The sequence below is a fragment of the Lontra canadensis genome, unplaced genomic scaffold (assembly GCF_010015895.1).
Source record: "Lontra canadensis isolate GAN:19392208 unplaced genomic scaffold, GSC_riverotter_1.0 scaffold117, whole genome shotgun sequence".
In the NCBI taxonomy this organism is placed as follows: domain Eukaryota; kingdom Metazoa; phylum Chordata; class Mammalia; order Carnivora; family Mustelidae; genus Lontra; species Lontra canadensis.
Window position 1 is genome coordinate 3,331,183 of NW_022631111.1, and position 19,338 is coordinate 3,350,520.

At 52.8% G+C, this 19,338-nt stretch overlaps 1 protein-coding gene across 1 annotated transcript in view; it reads left to right on the forward strand.

Annotated features, from left to right (window-relative positions):
• Nucleotides 1-7,318: 7,318 nt before the first annotated feature.
• GLI2 (GLI family zinc finger 2) overlaps nt 7,319-19,338 on the forward strand; it is a 58,505-nt gene continuing 46,485 nt past the window's right edge. The window contains exon 1 of the mRNA XM_032840907.1: nt 7,319-7,422. Coding sequence (XP_032696798.1) covers nt 7,364-7,422 — 59 coding nt within the window. The 5' untranslated portion in view covers nt 7,319-7,363. The remainder of the gene's footprint in view (nt 7,423-19,338) is intronic.

The window sequence follows — 19,338 nt, forward strand, 5'->3', positions numbered from 1 at the left end:
GGAGGACCCTAGAAAGAGGCGTTCCTAATCCTGGGTATACAGGAGAGGTGACACAGCTTGACCAGGAGTCACATTCTGCACAGCTCTGTGCCTGGGTATGACTGAGTCTGGATTCCATCCACACCACCTCTGAGCCTAAAGAACCCGTCATCCTCCCCTTTCCTTCCAGCTCCCCCAGTCTTGACTGTGAAGGCTCAGCTCTAAAACCACCTCTTCCAGGGAGGTTGCCTGGCTGCTCTGGGTGCTGCAGACATCTCCCTTCTCTGACTCTGAGGTTATTCTGGCATTCTGGAGCCTGCTGAATCACAGAGGGTCGAGCCTCCAGCTTTGCACACAGCCTTTGCACACACACAGTGTGCTGGGATTGTGCTGCTGGCACATTGACTTTGTGGGGGAAGCCTTAGGAGGGTGTGTGGGACGAGAGAGTTCCCTCCATCCTCTGGGCAGTGTAGGCCAGGGATTGAGAGCTCTGCCCTGGGTTGTGGGCAGCTTCCCTTTGGATCCTAGAGACAGCTGAAGAGCTGGACCTGCTGGGGCCCGAAGCCTGTGCCGGTCAAGGCCACATCAGAGAGGGTCCTTGTGTCTGAGCTGCATGGTGTCCTGAGGACAGACTATGCAGCTAAGAGAAAAATCATGCCATCTCTTCTTTGGAGCTGGTGCTATCATTTATGGTATGTTCTGGGAAGCCTTTAGCTCCAGAATCCCTAAGAAGTGGATCGGGGATCTCCACGGGAACAGACAAGAATGCAGAGTCCTGCCCTGTGGGATTTGTAATGAGCCTACCTTCAACGGCTAAAATGTAGACTGAAGCCATGCAGGCAACCCGCTAGCGTCCAGCACCAGCTAATGGGTAGCTAATCATCTGGGACCAGCCTTACAGAAAATGAGGGTGCCAATCATTGTCCCTTCCCCATCCAATTAACATTTTTCATTTTGTAGCACATCTTCGCATTTCTGTTTGTGGAAGGGTTAAGCAGTTCCACTGACCAAGTTAGGTCTTCAGGGTGGAACCCAGAGTAGCATCCTCTCTCTATTGGGCTGGGAGAGGTTTCCCCAAAGTGCCCTTGTCTAGGCCATCAAAGCCCCTTACTTCCTGGTGGGGGAGAGGTAAGTTTGCTTTAAGGAAATGGCATCATACAAGGGCTCCCATCCTCGGAACCCCCGCCCTCCCGTACCTGGGATGTGTCAACTGCCTGGGATGTGATCACACCCGCTTCTGGCTTGGGCTTCCCAGGTGCTGACTTACTGCTGCAGGGCAGGGTGATGGGGTTCATGGCAGATGAGGAGGGGAGAACTTTTTTTAAAAACCCACCTTTAAAACAAATTTCCCAGTGTTGTTTACTGAAGCCATCAGGCCCCCTGCAGGCCCCTGACCTGATTTTGGTCAGCACAGACACGAGGGAGAGAATGGCGGGAAACAGTTCGGTTGGGAACAGCTAGTCTGAGGCTTGAGCAGATGAACCTCAGGGGAGTGGGGGTGCGGTCAGCAGCGATCCATTGGCGGAACACCTTTTTGGCAATGCTCCCGAGCCTGCAACCCATCCTCTCTGCCCGTCCCCACTCCATCACGCAGGGAGTCGGGGAGCACCAAGTCCTGTGGGGAGCACATCAAGTGGCAGAGGCCCTAACGAGGGCCTGCCTGATGCATCTCGGCATCCCTTACAGCAAGAAGTAGGGCCCTTTTCGCATTTCCCCTGATACTCACAGCATCAAGGGAGGGGAGTGCTGCTTACTGATATTTTGCTCTGTGCCAGACACTGCAAACATACAGCGAGTGTCGGCGTCGTTCCCATTTTACAGATGAAGACATGAAAGCCCAGAGTGCCTGTCACTTGTTAGCGATGACAAAACCGGGGTTCACACCCACATCTGTCGGGATTTATGGCTCACGTGCTTCTTACCCCGTCCCAAGTTCCGTAGACCATGGGGACATGTCATCCCCCTTAAGACTGTAGTTTGACTGATGGCAGCTCAGGAAGAATCTGGATTTCAATCTAATAGTAAAGTATACCGTACTGGTCTTCAAGCCTGCTCGCGTGCCCATTTCTCTTTCCTCCATGTGCGCACCTTCCTTCTCCAAAGATACAGGTGTCTCCGTCTGCCTGGGTCCCTCTGCTAAGGGGAAGGTCACCTGGTGGGTCAGCTGCACTTCAGTGTGAATTTGTTTCTGTGACTTTCCCAAGGTCTGTTTGCTTTTAAGGAGACAAATGAAACCGCTGCACTGGACATTACTTACGAGGCAGGGAATGGTAAGGGACAGGAACATGTTGCGTTAGTCTTTAAGCGGGAATCCCAAGGAGAGTCCCGCATACTGCAAGAGAAACTGGAGGCCAGGGAGCCCTTTCCTGGCCCCCGAGAGGCATGCCAAATCGGAAGGCCTCTGTTTCAGCTTATCAGAGGCTGCCTGGAGCCCATCGGGGTGTCTGAGGCAGCAAAGCACTGGCCATCCTGGCGACCATGGGGCATGGGCCAGCTGCCCAAGAAGGATATGTGGGTCCACACCCTGCCCTGGCCCCTGACCTCTCTCCGAGGGCCCCCGGACCGCACTAACATACGTTTCCGCCTCCCTGTAACTCAGACCCGCATTGTGCTAAGACCACGCCTCCTTCCGGAAACACCTGCGGGCATCTCCCCTCAGTCAGTGCCGGGCAATGCACCCTTTGCTCAGGAGCCCTTTGCTTCTCTGGACCTGCGCCTGGAGCATACCAGTGCACGTACTCCAAGCTAATTCCCTCCTGTGGTCTTAATGGAGATGACTACAGTCAAGGAAGACCATGCTAATCTCTAGGGAGTGGCCAGCCCAGAGGGTCAGGCCCTGACGCGTCCAATCTGTTCCGGAAGATGGCTGCTTCCACGTCGCCAGCCCCTCCGGCTCTCGACTAGCCTCTCCGACCCTCAGTCCTCCAGGCAGCGCCCCTGCGTTGTAGCAACACATGACTTCATCCGAGAATTACTCCGGCTGCTGACGCAGCTGCCCAGTCATGTTTCGATGACCCAATTTTCCCAATTCCGTGTCTGAACCCTCTGCTGACCCCACCCCATCCTCTCTGGCAGAAATTCACCAGAGTCACTATGAATGGGACATGAACTAGACCCAGGCTTCTGGGGAGGGTCCTCTGGGCCTCCTCACTCCCGACCTTAGATCAGGGACACAGCCGAGGCCAGCAAACCCTCACCCCTGGGACCACCAGCCAAGGAACATCTGGCTTTTAAGCCCTAGCATCGAAAGATTCTGGGTTTAAAAATAAAAGTCAAGGCCCCACCATCTTCAGCTTCCCAGACCGGTCGTCTTTCTGTGTAGCATCAAAAACAAATGTGCACTTTCTTCAGAGGGGCAGGGGTGATCCATAGAAAATTCCCAGCTTAGAGTTTCTTCCCCAGAAATTTAAAAAGAGAGCCATTTCTTTGAAATGACATATGGGATGTGTGTGTGTGTGTGTGTGTGTGTGTGTGTGTGTGTGTTCCCCCAACTCCCCTGCCGGAAGAACATGATTTAGTTTGGATTTTTTTTTTTTTTAACTTAAAAAAAGAGCCCACAATGAAAACAATGTGTGGAAAGATCTCATTCAATATGTCACTCGAAGGCAGCTCTTGTTCCTGACGTATATCTCCGCGTTCCTTCAGTGCTGCTGACGGCCTCTGGACGGAATAACTTCTTGCAAGAGCCCAAAGGGGAATTTCTCCTCCCGCAGCCGGGCGGAAGGGCTCTGAGCGAAGCATTCAATTGTGAATGAGAGGCACTTGGGGACAGGCCATGCTGGTCTGAAAGGGTCCTGAGACCTCAGATGGGCCAGATCAACCCTTGGATGGCCTGAGGTGCCCAGTTCACCCCAGAGACAGCTGGTTGGGGCTCAGGGGACCACCAGAGGCTGGTGGACTGAGCGCATCTGGAAGAGTCACTGGTCCTTAGTCATGGGTTGTATGGATAGGGCCACAGCAATGCAGCAGTGTCTGGACCCCAAACTCCTATGCCCTGCTCAGGGATCCCTCCTACGACCTCAGTGTGTTTCTGGCTGGGACAGGCATGGCTCTTTCTCCAGGGAACAGGTGACCATTCACAAACAGCAGGACTGTCCTGGTAAGAATCCGCATTGTACAGATGTGTAAGATAAGGCCCAGAGAGGAGACATGATTTCCTCAATGTCTCACAGCCTGCTGCCCAGAGTTAAGGGAAAGCCACTTCCCCTGGTAATCTCCACAGCCTGCATCCCAGCCATCCAGCAGAAAGTGGGGGTGCAGCCTCAGCTGCAGCAGAATCCCCAGGCTCTTCCTTCCCCATTCTTCTCTCTCTCTCTCTCTCTCTCTCTCTCTCACACACACACACACGTACACACACACTGCACACGCACAGCCACTGCCTTCAGCCCTGGTATCCCTGGCATTTCATAGTTGCCTGGTAAACAACCATGAGCCCTCCATTCCTGCAGATTTTATAGCTCTTGAGACCTGGGGGAAGTTGCATTAACCCCAAGAAGAGCACTCTTAGCTGCTGAGGTCAAGGGCAAGGTCTGGGCTCCAAGGGCATTAGTGGACTGCCTTCTGCTTCTGCAGGAGGCAAGAGGAGGGAATTAAAGCTCACCTGTGTGCTGGGGGACGGCCAGTGGGAGGACCAGGACTCCTGGGGTGAAAGCCACCTGGGGTGCCACAAAGAGCCAGGAGTGGATATCGGCAAAGCACTAAGAGCAGGGCCCAGTGCTGCATGAGCATTTTTTGTTAAACAGAATACATACTCCAGGTGGGACCAGAAGGACCCCAGGGATCACCCTTGCACGCACAGACTGCCCCTGAGGATTCATTTTGGCTGGGCAGAGGGAAAAACCCATGACCAGCTGTCCTAGACCTTGAACTCCCTTCCAGGCTCTGTTGTCTTTTCAACTTTGTGACTTTGGCCTGAAATCACCCATAGCCTCCATTTCCTCATCTGTGAAATGGGCACAGGAACACCTACCTTGGCTGCCTCAGAGGGGCTTTGGGGTATGCAGGAAAACATTCAGAAACACACAAATCACACTATTTTTTTTTTTTAAATTAACAATACTATAATCTGGTCTGCCTTGCTACATTAAAAAAAAAAAATCCCCAAAAGCCCTTTCCTAAACATCTGGGGAGCTGGACATGGCTTCCCTGCTGATTCTCCTGGGGGTTCAGGGAAGGCCAGCTTGACCCAATCCATGTTCTCAGTACCCATGGAAGGTGCCAGTTTTGTGGAACTATGAAGATAAATCTGATTATGTGAAAATTAAGGTTACAATTTCAGGGGGAAAGTTTTCTTTGAAGAATTCCTGGTGTTCGGGGTCCCTGGCTGGCTCGGTCAGTGGAGCGTGTGACTCTTGATCTTGGGGTTGGGAGTTTGAGCCCCACATTGGGTGTGGAGATTACTTAAAAATGAAAAGATCTTTTCTTTTCTTTTCTTTTTTTTAATAGAGGGAGTGTGCACAAGTGGGGGTGGGAAGGGGCTGAGGGAGAGAGAGAACCTTAAGCAGACTCCACACACAGCATGGAGCCCAATGAGGGGCTCCATCTCACAATCCTGAGATCACAACCTGAGATGAAATTTGGAGGCTTAACCAACTGAGCCACCCAGGTGCCCACTAAATTTTTGAAAATCTTTTTTTTTAATATATCTTTTTTTTAAACATTTTATTTATTTGACAGAGAGAGAGATCAGAAGTAGGCAGAGAGAACAGGCAGAGAGAGAGGGGGAAGCAGGCTCCCTGCTGAGCAGGGAGCCTGATGTGGGGCTTGATCCCAGGACCCTGGGATCATTACCTGAGCCAAAGGCTGAGGCTTAACCCACTGAGCCACCCAGGTGCCCCTAAATTTTTGAAAATCTTAAAAAAAAAAAACATGGTCTTCAACCCAAGTGTCTGTTGACGAGTAGATGGATAACCAGACAAAGATCCACACAGCGGACTATCATTCAGCCTTAAAAAGGAACTTCTGATTCGTGCTATACCAGATGAACCTTGAGGACATCATGCTAAGTGACATGAGCTAGACAGAAAAGGAAAAATACCATACGATTCCACTCATATGAGCTATGTAGAATAGATTCATGCGATAGAAAGACAGGTGGTGGTTGTGGGGAGCCAGGGGAGAGGAGGAATGGGGAGTTCATATTTAATGGGGACAGAGTCTCAGCTCGGGAAGATGGAAAATACCGGGAACGGATGGTGGTTGCCCCCCGATTTGAATGTATTAATGCCACTGAGCTGTGCACTTAAAAATGGTTCAGATGGTAAATTTTATGTTGTATATATTTGACCAAAATAAAAAAAAAAGGAATTCAAAGGGCTTATAGGACAGTCCCAGGATCTATCTGCATGGAAACGGTAGCAGAATGATGTTTCTACATCACTTACAGTAGGCTGGGCCAGCCGCTGACCTGTACGCACAGGAAACAAACCCATCCCCATCTCTTGCAAGGATTCTGCAATTCAGACTCCACACACCTGCCTGCTGGCCCAGGGCCTTTAGCCCGACTAAGAGTTGACTGAGAAATCTCCACTTCTTAGCCCTTTTCCCGGTCTGACTACTTTTTAGAGGCTTGTTTTCCTAAAGCCTATAATTATGTTTGCCTCCAGGGGACCCAGGATTTTTTTTTTTTTTTAAATAAGCAAAGAGCATCCTACAATTATCACGATGATTTGTTGAGGGCAGGCCAAGTGCAGAGGGGAGGCTGACCCGACCGTGGAAGCCAGACCCATGTGCTGGCATCTGCATCTCCGAGGCACCCACCAGCTCACTTGGGGGTTGGTCATTAACAGGAGGAGCTGGAGAATTGACAGACCCGCATAGGGGTCCACTGCGCACCACCGACAGGGCAGGGCAAGGCGGCTGGCTGGGGTTCGGGCCTCCCTGAGGCTGGCTGCCGCCACCAGGAGCGCACCCCGGCTTTGCAGATGGTTATAGGTAAATATTTCCAGGCTGGGTGACTGCAGCATCCGGAGGCCATAACCCGGGGCTGCTCCAGCCACACGCAGCCCAGGCCGAGATGGGCAGCAGCCTGCCGGCTCTGTCAGCCCTGATTTGCGGCTGAGCCTGTAATCTCCCCGAGTTCAAAGAGCGCTTAGCTGCTTGTCTTTGTCAAGTGCGCGGTTGGGGATCTTTTATGTGAACGATGTCGGATTCTCGGGCTGACTTTGATTATTTATTCATCCCCCTCCGTGGGTGTGTGATAGCCAGGGCACCACCGAGCCCCCTTGTCCTGGCTACTTTTGCCCCTGAAATTCATGGAGCTTTAAAGCCCTTTGAAAATTGCCTTTTGAGGGAGGGGAAAAGTTTTTGAAGGCCTGTTTCTCTCTCCCACTCCACAGTGCCGCAGCACCTCTTGCCACCGCTCCATGCTCCCTTACCGATTGACATGAGACACCAAGAGGGAAGGTACCATTATGAGTCCCACTCTGCCCACGGCGTGCACGGGTAAGTTCTACCCTCACCCCCCGGCCCAGTATGTGGTCCTCTGCCTCCGGGGAGTCGGGTGGCCTCAGCCACCTGTCCTGTCTCTGTTCGTTTTTCTGGAGTTCCTAATCTGTACTATTCTAAGCCAACAGTCATCTTTGCCACCAGGGGTGCATGGACCCAGGATGCTGGGTGAACGTGTATGTGGGACGTGAACACCCAGCTCCGTCTGGTTACCTGAGAAGGAAGCCCTCCTCGGCTCGCACACCCCCACTGCCAAGGCTGCGTGTTGTCCCGGTGTAGCCATAGCACCTTGGGGTTCTGTGTGTACTCAAGCAGTGGGAATTCCCTCCAGGCCAAAGGTCCTGTATAAGCATGGTGACCTCAGGGGTATCTGGGTGGCTCAGTCGGTTAAGCATCTGCCTTCAGCTCAGGTCATGATCTCAGGGTCTTGGGATCAAGCCCCGCTTCAGGCTCCCTGCTCAGAGGGAACTCTGCTTCCCCCTCTCCCTCTGCCCCTCTCCCTGTCCATGCTCTCTTTCACTTGCTCAATCTCAAATAAATAAATAAAAATTTTTAAAACTATGGTGACCTTCGTTATACATTATCACAGTATAATAATTCAGTGTCCTTCTTACATGGCCCAGTTTAGACCCTATACTTTAGAGTCACCATGATGATAAGGACAAGCCCCATGTTACACTTTGGGGCCTCCTCCCACTCCCTGTTTTGAGGTCCCCAGGTAGAAGGACGTGTCCCAGTGCTGTCTCAGTAAGCCTAATCCTGTCCCTCTTCATTCTCACGTAAGGCCCCGAAGCCTATAGCTAATGTCACTTTTCTTGGTGTTTATGACTCCAAGACTGGGCCCCACACTACCCCATCCAGAGAAGAGACTGAAACCTTTGCCCTACCCTCACATCTCTGCCACTCCCCACACTTGCTTGGAGAGAACCTACTGCAAAGGCCCAACTCATCCCAGGGTCCCTCTGGACCCAGCCATCTCATCTGTCCACGCCAAGCTGCTGTTCAGGGTTCTAGAACACACAGCTCTACTGCACGTCTCCACACCTCTGTTCCTGCTGCCCACCTTCCTGGAGTGCTCCTCTTGGGACACCAGGATCCCCTACACCGAGTGGGGGCCCTTCTCTGGAATGATCTGCTTTCCCACCTACCCCCTAGCAGGCTCTGAGCTTCCCGCTCCTTGCTGCCTTGCCAGTGGCTGACACGTACCAGGTCCATGATCAGTGTTGCCTGAATGAGAGCGCTCTCCACCCATTCTACACATTGAAGACAAACCCTACTTCCTGCCTGTCCCAGTTCCTGCCTGAAGGAAGTCAGTATACGCTTGCTGAGCACTCCCTAGGTTCAAAAAAGCACCTGGCCCAATGAGAAGGCCAGTGACTGAGGTCGCAGCCCTTGGCAACTCCTGTTTCTCGGCACCCCTTGCCGCCTCCCTGAGGTAGAGCAAATCGGAGACTTTTCTTTTTTAAAAAAGCATCTTTCACTTGGAAATAATTTCAGACATGAGAGAACAGTTGCAAAAATAGTACAGAGATCTCCAGGATTCTCCCCACCCCCTGCTGGGCTCCCCCAGGACTCACATCTACATGACCGAAGGCTGATATGGGGTCATTAACTGATTTGTAAATCTTATCCGTGTTTCCTCAGTTGCCCCACTCATGTCTTCTTTTCTTCCTGTTGGGATGCGGCCTTGGCATTTCGTGGTCAAACCTCCTTTATTCCGGGCTAGTGGCTTAGTTTCTCTTGTCCTTCATGACCTTGACCCTCTTGAGGAGGACAGGCCAGTACGAAATGTACAGGTGTCCTCGACTGGGGACACTTGCCTGAATTTGCCTCATGATGAAGTTAGAGTGAGCATTTGGGGGACTAATACGATGAAGGTGGGGCTTTGTCCTTCCTAGTGGGTCATGTCAGGAGGCACATGATGACAAGGAGTCTCATCAATGCAGCTTGCTTGGATAAGGTGACATCTGCTGGGTTTCTCCCCTTTAAAGTTGGTCCCTTTGTCATTAATAAATATCTCGGGGGAGGGGCTGAGACTTTGATATGTAACTATCCTGTGTCTTATCAAATTTTCACCTACTAACTTTAACATCCATTGGACGGTTCTAGCCAGAAACTGTAATTACTAGTGTTCTCCAAGTGGTGAGTTTCTCTTTCCATCATTCCTTCCACGTTTTTGGCCTGGAAGTCTCCTGTGAGGAATAGTTCCTTCTCCTCCCCACCCCCCACATCTTTTTTTCTTTGATTACTTACTTATGCCAAATAAATGCATAGGCAGACGTCTTATTCTGAGTTATACTCTGTTGTTGTCGCTCTGTGTGTGGTTGAAATGGTCCCAGATTTGGGCATTGGGAGGCCCCTCAAGTTTTCTCTCGGGGCCTTTCAAATGTTGGAAACTTCTTGTTTCATGTCAGTGTGTGTTGTCGGGTCTCCCTTGATGAGGGCCTGCTGCTGACACCTGTGCCCACCTGGTAGGTGATGGGGTCCTTTCAGCCCCTGCCCGCTCCCCAGCTGCCCCTCCAGCTACCGGGCCTGGGACCACAGCTCCAGCAGCTGGCTTCGGTGAGCGTGTTTGTAACTAGCAGATCTACCCGAAAAGGGCTCAGCTTGTGGCATCTGACCATCGAAGGAGAATCAAGGAGCTGAGTCTATTTGGGAGGGTGGTGGAACTGCTGACTTCCTGGCCAGTGAGGGGTGGGGGACGGGTAGAGCACCGGGAGAAACAGAAAGCCTTCATGGCCGGCAGCACGGGAGGTCTGGGCAGGCTAGTGGGCCTGTGGAAATGGTGTTGTCACTCACTGGCCCAGATGACTCTTGAACTCGACTTGATGTCTGAAGGGGAGTGTTTCAGTCTCCTGTTGCTGCTGTAACAGATTACCCAGGGGCTTGAAACGATGCTGACTTACTCTTGGGCAGTTCTGGAGGGCAGAAGTCTGGAGTGAGTCAGGGTATTGGTGGGGCTGGTTCCTTCTAGAGACTCCAGCACAGACTCTGCTTCCTTGACTTCCCTAGTTTCTGGAGGCCACCTGTGTGCCTCAGCCAGGACCCCTGTCTCTGGTCCCATCCCCGTCTTCCCCCTGCTTATGTCCTCGCATCCTTCTTCTTCTTCTGTAATGCTTTTCTCCCTCCATCTCTCTTCTAAAGGTCCCCGAGATGGCTTTGAGGGCCCACCTGGATAATCCAAGATAATCTTCCTGCCTCAATATCCTTAACTCCATCACATCTGCAAAGTCCCTTTTTCCCTAGAAGGTTATGGTCACAGATTCCAGGAATTAGGACACAGAAGGCTCTGAGGCTTATTTGGGATCACCAAGCCCCACCCACTGGCCAGCGTGGCATCACCCAGTAGAATACAATAAAGGGTGTCCGCAGTGTGCGTAGGGCCTGGGTCGGCCGGGCTCTGCTCGGGAGGCCGCTGTGCTCTATTGACCTTCAGAGAGGCACGAGGACTTGCTCTGGGTGTCATCCCGCATGGCGGGCCTGCTGGACTCCCCTCCCCCAGCCGGGGCCGGGCTCTCCTGGTTAACACCCAAGTGATGATGGGCAGCAGCACTCTGTTCCCGAGCCCCCTCCCGTGCCACGGTGGGCTTCCAGGGGCTCCCCGGCAGCCTCAGGATGATCGGTCCCCACCCGGCCACAGGGGAACAAGGCGAGGGCATCGGGACCCCTTTCCCCCTCCCCCACTGGTGTGGAAACAGGACGAGGCCTCTAAGAAAACAACGGCCCCCGTGGCTCCGGCTTCTGTGATTAATGCGGTCGGAGCCTGGAGGAGCGCCCGATCCATCAAGCCCGCGCTGTATCCCACGCCTCCTCTGCAGCGCCAAATGTGTCTAATTACACAAACGTTGCACAGCAAATGAGCTGCGGTGTCATCTCTTGTCAACCCCAGCCGGAGCCTCCGCCTGCTGCTCTGCGCCAGGGCCGCTGCCCATTGGCTCTCGTGGTCCTCGCGCCCCGGGATTGGGCGCCTCCTGCACCTGGGCTCCCCCTGCAGTGCTCCACCACAAACTGTTTGTCCTCCCCACCTCACCACCCCCCTCCCGGGGGTGGGGGGTGCCTGCGGGAGTGCTCTGTCACCAGCCCTGCTCCACCAGCTGGCCTTGAACCCTGGCTCTGAACTTGAGAGAGCTTACCAACCCTGAATGAATAAACCTGTTTTTCCATCTGTAATAGGGTGTAATGATAGCACCTATCACATCTACCAAGTTATTTTGAGGATTCCATGGGGTCATGTGAGTAAAGCACTTGGGACAGTTTGGAGACATGGAGTAGATGTTAATAGTGATGAGTCTCATGGTCGCTGTTTGCATTTGCTTATGGGGGCGGGGGTCATTGGAAGCCCAGGCCCCTGGGGGCAGAGGCAGGCCACCGCATGACCTTCGAAGAGGATTCTCTCTGGTGGCTGTCACTTAAGAAGGTAGAAAATAGGACTGAAGGAGTACCACTCAGGATGGAGAGAGGAGGGGTCTTTTTTCTCCCATTTGGAGAATTGGGACTTTATCTTCTAGGCAACCAGGAGCAAGAGGGAGTGGTCAGATTTATTTTCAGGGTACCCTTAGGAGCAGTTAGGGGATGGATTGAAGTGGGGGACCCACAGCAGAGGGACCTGCCAGAGCTGTCATCGTGTCCCTGGGTCCAGATGACAGCCCTCCCCTCCCACAGGCAGCCACACGGGGAAGAGAAGGGCACAGGGTGGGGAGGGGGCAGCGTATGGAAACCCAGCCAGCATGCCGGGCTGGCTTCTTCACAAATGTGCCCACCCCATCCTGACAGCCACCTTTCCGCATCTCCTAGAAGTGCAAACCCACTACAGGATTTGTGTAGCTCACTAATGCCCAAGAGGTTCTAGAAGGGTAGATGGCACTGCCTGTGGACTCCTGAGGCAACATTTCTTATCCGTGTAAACCACACGTGGTGGGGAGATAAATGGGTAGAGGGGTTGTTGTTGTTGTTGTTGTTGATCAGGCACGGTTCTCTTGTGACCACCACCACCCCCCCACCCCGCACCATGAGGAAATGATCCTGAGGGTCCAAGAGTCCATTGTCAAGGGCAAGAAGAGAAGGCCAGCCAGTGGATGGGAACCAACACTCCCTGCAGACTTTCCATAGCCTTGCCGCTGTTGGTGGAAAAGCAAATTCTTTGGATCCCTGCCGGCCCCTGCCCCTTGGAAACAGGCTTGCTGGGTGTTGTGGGGACAGAGGCTGAGGCATGGCACTGTGGGGCTCCCAGCTGGAGCTCTCCATTTGCCCCGTGTAGGCAGTCATACAAGCAGGAGTACGGGCTGCCCTCAGCCAAGATCAACCCACGTCCTTTTGGAGAAGGTAAAAGCTCCTTTTCCTGGTTTGGGAGGCTGGGGTCATTCTTTGACTCCCCGTGTGGCTTATGGGGTCCTTCTCATCCCAGCCTCTGCCCTGGGCCTTCAGAGAAGACCAATTCCCATTGCTTCTAGCCCAGAGGGGTTACTGAGACCATCTCACGCTGCAGTTCTCAAACCTGGCTGCCTATCTGAATTTGGCTGTGTTTTAAAGATGTATATTCTTCCATCCAATCTCCAAGGTTCTGGTTCTTGCAGGCTAGGGTGAGGACTGGGTATTTGCTTGTTTACCTACAGGCCAGAGTCTGAGAACTGCTGCAGGCCACCCTACTTATTTTAGACCCAAGAAAATAGGCCCAGAGCTGCATGTTGCCTTGCTAGATTCATCACATCAGCAGGCTCTAGGGCTTTTTCTCTCAATGACAATGACCTCGAAGTATGGGGTGTTAAACATCCCCTGGTTCCTTTTTATCACCCATTCGCAGATGCGGTGCCCACAAGTTGACCTAAATCTGTCCATACTCTCAGTTTGCAAAAGGGGATGAGCATATGGAACGAGGATAGCCACAGCATCTCAGCCATGGGAGGGTTGGCCCCCTTCTCTCTCCTCTTGCCTGGTTCCACGACCTCTGACCTCCATGACCCCCCGCACCCGCCAAGATTCGAGAGCCAACCACTATGAATTGCTCCCCTGCAGATCGCTTGATCTTGAGCTGTCATTGGTGAGCAGGGTTCCAGCGGTCACAGCCCAAGGCCACCCTGCAAGATAAGGAGAGAGGAGGAGGGGTTCCCGTTGGGGACAGATGGCTCTGGGGTTTAGCTATCAATTCATGCGAAGTCAACATGCTGGCCCAGGTACTTTAGGAAAAGAGGAAATGCCAGCTGGTTGGTGCGAGGGCCTCCGCCTTCCACCATCATCTGCACACTTTGTCGCGCGTACAAATTACCCAGAGCCCCCTGGGAGAGCTGTTAAGGATGTCTGAAACCACCTCGTCCTGGTGGCTGCATATTAATGGGGACATTTAGCCCCTCTGTTGGTGTGCATCACTTAAGAAAGTAGTTGCTTTGCTCTCACTGGCTGAGCTCCTGAACTTTCTAATCTGGAGGGATTTGAAGATGGCTCTTCCCAAGGTCAGTGTTCCATAAAGACTGTACCCGCTCATTGTGAGATTAATAAACACACAGCCTGCTCAGCCCGTCCTGTCCCAGGCCCCTGAGAGCCCTGTCCTCAGCCAATCACTGAAAGGCAGGAAGATAGTAATATTTTCTTCTTGATTCTTGGCACCACACCACTAGGTTCACGGTTCAGAGAGGACAGGCGTTGCATTTCACAAAGAACGTTCTCTCCCCTCAGCAAGTGTGCGTACTTGTTTTCAGAGATTCGGGGAGGAAAGGAAGAGGCGGCGGAAGGGCGTGTCTGCCTGGCTTCTGGCTGAAGGGCTGAGGGGCTGGGTGGCCCACGGCTGTCCTCCTCCTCCCAGGAGTCCAAGTTGTCCTTTTATCTCCAGTGAGGGCTCCTTTAAATCTGATGTAGCTGACCACTTCTTCAGGGCCACTAGAGAGGTGGGTGCCCAGAGAACTCCAGGACCAGGCAGTGTGTAGGGTAGCTGGCCCTCCTCCCGTGGCTGTCTGAGGACTGGAGGGCAGATAAGTGTGGAGCCTTGGCTCACGGGGACGTGCGTGGTCCTTAGACAGCCCTGCAGGCAGCAGGACACTGGGGCAGCGCTCACTGAGGGGCAGTCCCAGCAGCCTGGGGCCAGCCCTCTGGATTATACCACTTAACCCCCATCTGCACCCTTCAAGGAAGGTGGCATCCTCACCCCCACTTGCTAGGTGGGGAAACTGAGGCACAGTGCAGTTGACCGCTTTCCCTAGTGACATCCTCCTAGCAAATAGCAAAGCTATGACGGGAACCCGGGCAGTTTGACTCTAGGGTGCCCCTCTCCACACTGAGACCTCTGCTAAAGACTCTGCCAGCTCCAAGGGCTTCAGATTCCCAGCTCCAGGAGCATGCTCTGCAGTGTGGGACAGACAGCTCATTTATAATGGAATCTGGCCTGTAAAAGTTTAATGAGGAGCGTGTCTGATAAGCCGGCCTGCTCTTTGATCTATGCTGAACGTCAGCCCCTCGCAGAAGAGGAGCTGCCTGGCTCTGGGCTTTGGAGAGAGCCCATGTGGTCAGCCCTGGGCAGGAGGGGCCCCAGAAGTGAAGCAGATCTTGATGTGCAGAAATGAGGTGGGTCTGCACTGGGCAGGGCAGGCAAAGCTGGTATGGGGTGGGGCTTCCTGGTGGGAAGGTCCTGCAGGGTTGAGAGATGGTCTTTCAGTTTCTTCTCCTAGCCCACTGGGCCCCCATCACCTTGGTATAGCCCATCCCGCACCCCAGAGGATGGTGTGGGCAGAATGGGGAGGGGCCAGGGTAGAAATCCTACCTGTGTTATTTTTACTCTCTATGCCCTTGGGCTGGCAGTTGAACCTCCATGAGCTTTGGCTTCCCCATCTCTAAAATGGGGATACGAGAGTACCCCTCAAGTGGTTTTGGGGATTAGGTAGCAGAGTGTGTGTAAAGCACATAGAATAGCCCCTGCTACACAGTGAGCACTGGAAAATGATTTGTTCTTTTCACCCTTGTGTCGAGACCAGAAGTAAATCCACATTTCATTCCAGTCACCCTGCTGTGTGCTGGGTAGATGGCATCATATCCAGTACCCCCAACACCCTGTAAAGTAGGTGATATTTTCCCCATTTCATACAGCAAAAAATTAGAGGTTCCCAGAATTTAAGAGCTTCCCAAGATCACTCTGCTAGTAAATGAGACCTGACCTTCAGTCCCGAGCATTTCTCTGTGCCGTGATTGTCCTTGGAGAGGAACACGCATCTTCCTTGCAAATCTTAGGGCTACAGGCAGTTATCCCTGCTGGCAGACATGGGAACAGAGCAACAACCAAGCCAAAGGAAATAATCTCTAAGAGTAAAATTTCAGTCGGATGGATTGGCCTTTGAGGTGGGGTCTTGTCCCAGTGCACATGTCTGGGGTGTCCACTCTGGGTGGACACTGATGCTAGTGCCCAGAATGCATTCATTCAGCCCAGTTCCTCACTGCTGGATTTACTGTGTCCCAGGGGCTGTCGCTGGAGGTCACTCCTTCCCACCTTAGTCTCAACACTTGTTGAGGGGCTTCGTGAGCAGTGCCTTGTCCCCGAGGCCTGGTCAAGCACCCACGACAGTGGCCAGCGCTGCTTCGTCGCTTACTTGCTCTGGTGCCCACGGAGAAGAAGAAATATATTGGGCACCCTGGAAGCCCTTTCTCCTATTCTTTCCTGCCAGGTGCTGTGTTTCTGACACATGAACTTGACCTGCCCTCCCCAAGCAAGTTGCATTTAGCTGTTGCCTAACTCAGGTGGAGAAGTTCTTCGTGCTCCTTCCTCTGACGTCACCCACCCCGTACCTAGAAGGGACCAGCTTCGTGTCAGGTGTCAGGAATCCAGGCCCAAGGAGGCCCAGCCTAGCTGCCCACACATATCTCATGGTCTTGGAGGGAAAGGAGGAGAAATGGGGGCGGTTACAGAGCAGTGTACTGGAAAAGGCGGGGCCGGGGAAGCCCAGAGCAAAGGAAGCCAGGACTGGGAAGCATTTACCAGGATGAAGGCACCAGAGGCCTGTCTCTCCCGATCCCACCGCTAGCCCCAGCCTGCCATGGGGCTCCACGGTCTTCTTGAGGCTGCCCCTGCTCCAGTGAGAGGCCTCCACTCCCAGGCAGACACAGATGCCAGTAGGAAGAGGAGCCCTTTCCAATGCACCCACTAATGCGCTCAAAACTTTGGTAAAAATCGGCAGCACACGCACCTCTAAGAAGACTTTTATCTAAACTATTTGGGATTATCCATCTCGTTTTGACAGGAGTCCAGGAAAGGAAATTCCACACACCACTTTGGCGGGCCAGGCCAGAGCTGAATAATTCTCTCTGTGGAGGGGTTTCCCTGTGTGTAGCCCACCCATGCCCTGGACTTTTCTCATGGCTTAAACTCAGACCCCGGGGGCAGTGTAATGACACCCCTCCTTTTCCTGAAGGCTCTTCCTGCCCCAAGACCGCACGTCTCATTCCATGGCTTCCATGGCTCCGGGGCCAGCCCCCTTGCATTTGCCCTGAGATAGAATAGTCCCCATAGAGTCGTGACTTTCTGGAAGCTTCAGCTCAGCTGTGCTCAGCCAAGTTCGGCAGTTCTTACAGACAAAGGCCTCCTATCCCCAGAGGTTAACCCACACCACAGGTCACCTGGAGAGGGCCTAATCCGGGCCCCAGTTCCCCCAGGGCCTCTTCCCCCCGGGCCAGCTGTGTTCCTGCCTCACCACCCCCCAACACATGGCTCCCATCCAGGGTCTCTCCCCGACCCCAGCTCTGTGCAAGTCATCACTTGGCTAGGAAAAAAGTCTCCTTGATACTTCCCTCTTGCCTTTTATGCTTTTCAGTTTTTATGTTTGAAAAAGCCGATAACCTTCCTATCCTTCTGTTTCAAGGGGAAAAAGACGTGATAAAGGGTGGGCAGCTGAATTAACCCCTCTTGCCCGTGTGGCTAGATCTTAACCAAGTCCATGTGTATGGCCTTCTTTGTAGGCGCAGTTTTATAACCTAATTTCCCTACCAAAACATCAGTGTTTACTTAGTAAGAAATCTGCTCTTTGTCAGCTGAAAACAGTGATTTCTTTATGATGGCTCTGCATAGGGAGTGACAGCTGAAAGCTGGCTGGATCTGCCGGAGTATGCGGGTCTGTAACAGAAAGGGGTGAGCAGAGGGTCGAGCGGATTGCACGTGTATAAAGGCGTGTGTCGGCGGCAGAGCAGGCCCATCTGACAGGCTGGGGCTGGCCAGGAAGGAGCCTGGGCAGCAGACAGAGGGAATAGCCACGAGGAGCCCACTGGGTGACAGGGAGCCAACCACAGAGCCCCCAAAGGCTTTTCAGCAGCCCACACAAGTTCACGAGCAGCTCTGCAGTCGCTCCGCTCCCCACCACCGAGCCCCTGTGCACTCAGCGGACTTGGAACCAGAAGACAGCCCTCCTCTTTAAGATTTAGGCTTGTTAAATATTGAAGACGCACAAAAGGAATTGCAAAAGCATGGTTAAGACATAAAGAGTAATGATCTCGTACACTGTCGCTCCCTGGCCGGCCTAAGGATCGGGGACATGCCGGCAGGTTTGGGGTCTCCACCGTCCTGCCCCAGGGGCTGCCCCTCTCACCACGCTTCGGGATTTGGAGTTCCTCTTCCCCTTGCCTCCATGACAGTTCCACCTTATGTCTGACTCCCCTAACAACCCATTGTTTAGTTCTGCTTTGTGGACTTGATATCAACAGAATCATTGCAAGCAGATTCATTGGGAAACTGCTTTCACGGATCAAATTTTGTTCCAGAAATTCACCCGTCAATGCCTGGGGCTCTTTATTCACGAACTCTCCCTAGTCTGGAGCAGTTGGTATACACAGGCACCTGGGATGTGTCTCTGCTTTGGCGATTCTGAACATGATTGTGGTGAATTCTCTTGTACCATCTTCGGGGCCCACCCGGACGGCGGGCTGTTCCTTAGAGTCAATGCGCGTCCAGGAGTGAAATCGCTGAGTCATGGCCTGTTCATGGTTTAACCCCAGATGTTGCCAGACTTTTGCTTGGGTGGTTTTACCACCAGCACGGCTTGAGGGCTCAGCTCATTCCACATCCTGGTTACCAAGGTCACATCAGCAACATTTAAATGTTTGCCACAATTTGGGTATCTCCTATGATTTGGATTTTCTATTTCCCTGATTACTGATGAAGCTGAGAATCCTCTCCTGTGTTTTTTGGCCGATAGTATTTCCTGCTTGCGAAGTACGTTTGGAGCTATTTTGCTCATTTCTGTATGGAGTTGCCTTTTTCATATTGATGTGAATCAAGTTTTTTATATATGAAGGCCACTCATCTCATAATTAGTTATCTGTGTTGCAGATATCCTCTCTCAGTTCGTGTTTGTTCCCTTCACTCCCATAGTGAAGTGTCTGGATGAAGAGAAGTTCCTTGTGTAACCCAGGTCAGGTTATTGACATTTCTTTAAGGTTTTTCTACACATTCCTTTTCCATCAGCTGTGTGGTCTGCTTTTCAGCTCCTGGACTCTGGTAGCTATCCCCCGATATGACCTGCTCTTTGTTCAGCTGTTCTCCTGCCTCCGAAGCCCAGGCCTGCACCACTCACTGCCTCCTTTCCATTTCTCTGTAAGAGTTGAGACCCCGTTTTGGATGCCACCTCCTATGGGAAGCCTTCTCAGATTGCCCCAACGGAGTGAATGAATTCTTTCCCTCCCACACTTCTTTCCGCTCCAGCACCTTGTACACTCTTGGTAGGCTACAATTCGTGTCCACTCTCCTGCGTGACCCCAGAGGTTCCAGACCGATGATTCCATCAAGGCACTGAAGTGAACCCTAGGCTCGAGGGCTGTGATTTCCTGAACTCATGGCTGGATCAGAGGGGCTCTCCCAGTATCATCACCCTAACAGCTTGTCCTCACCACAGCCTCATGACGACTCATGCTCTCTGCTGGGGTCTGTGCGAATATCGGTTCAAGGTGAGC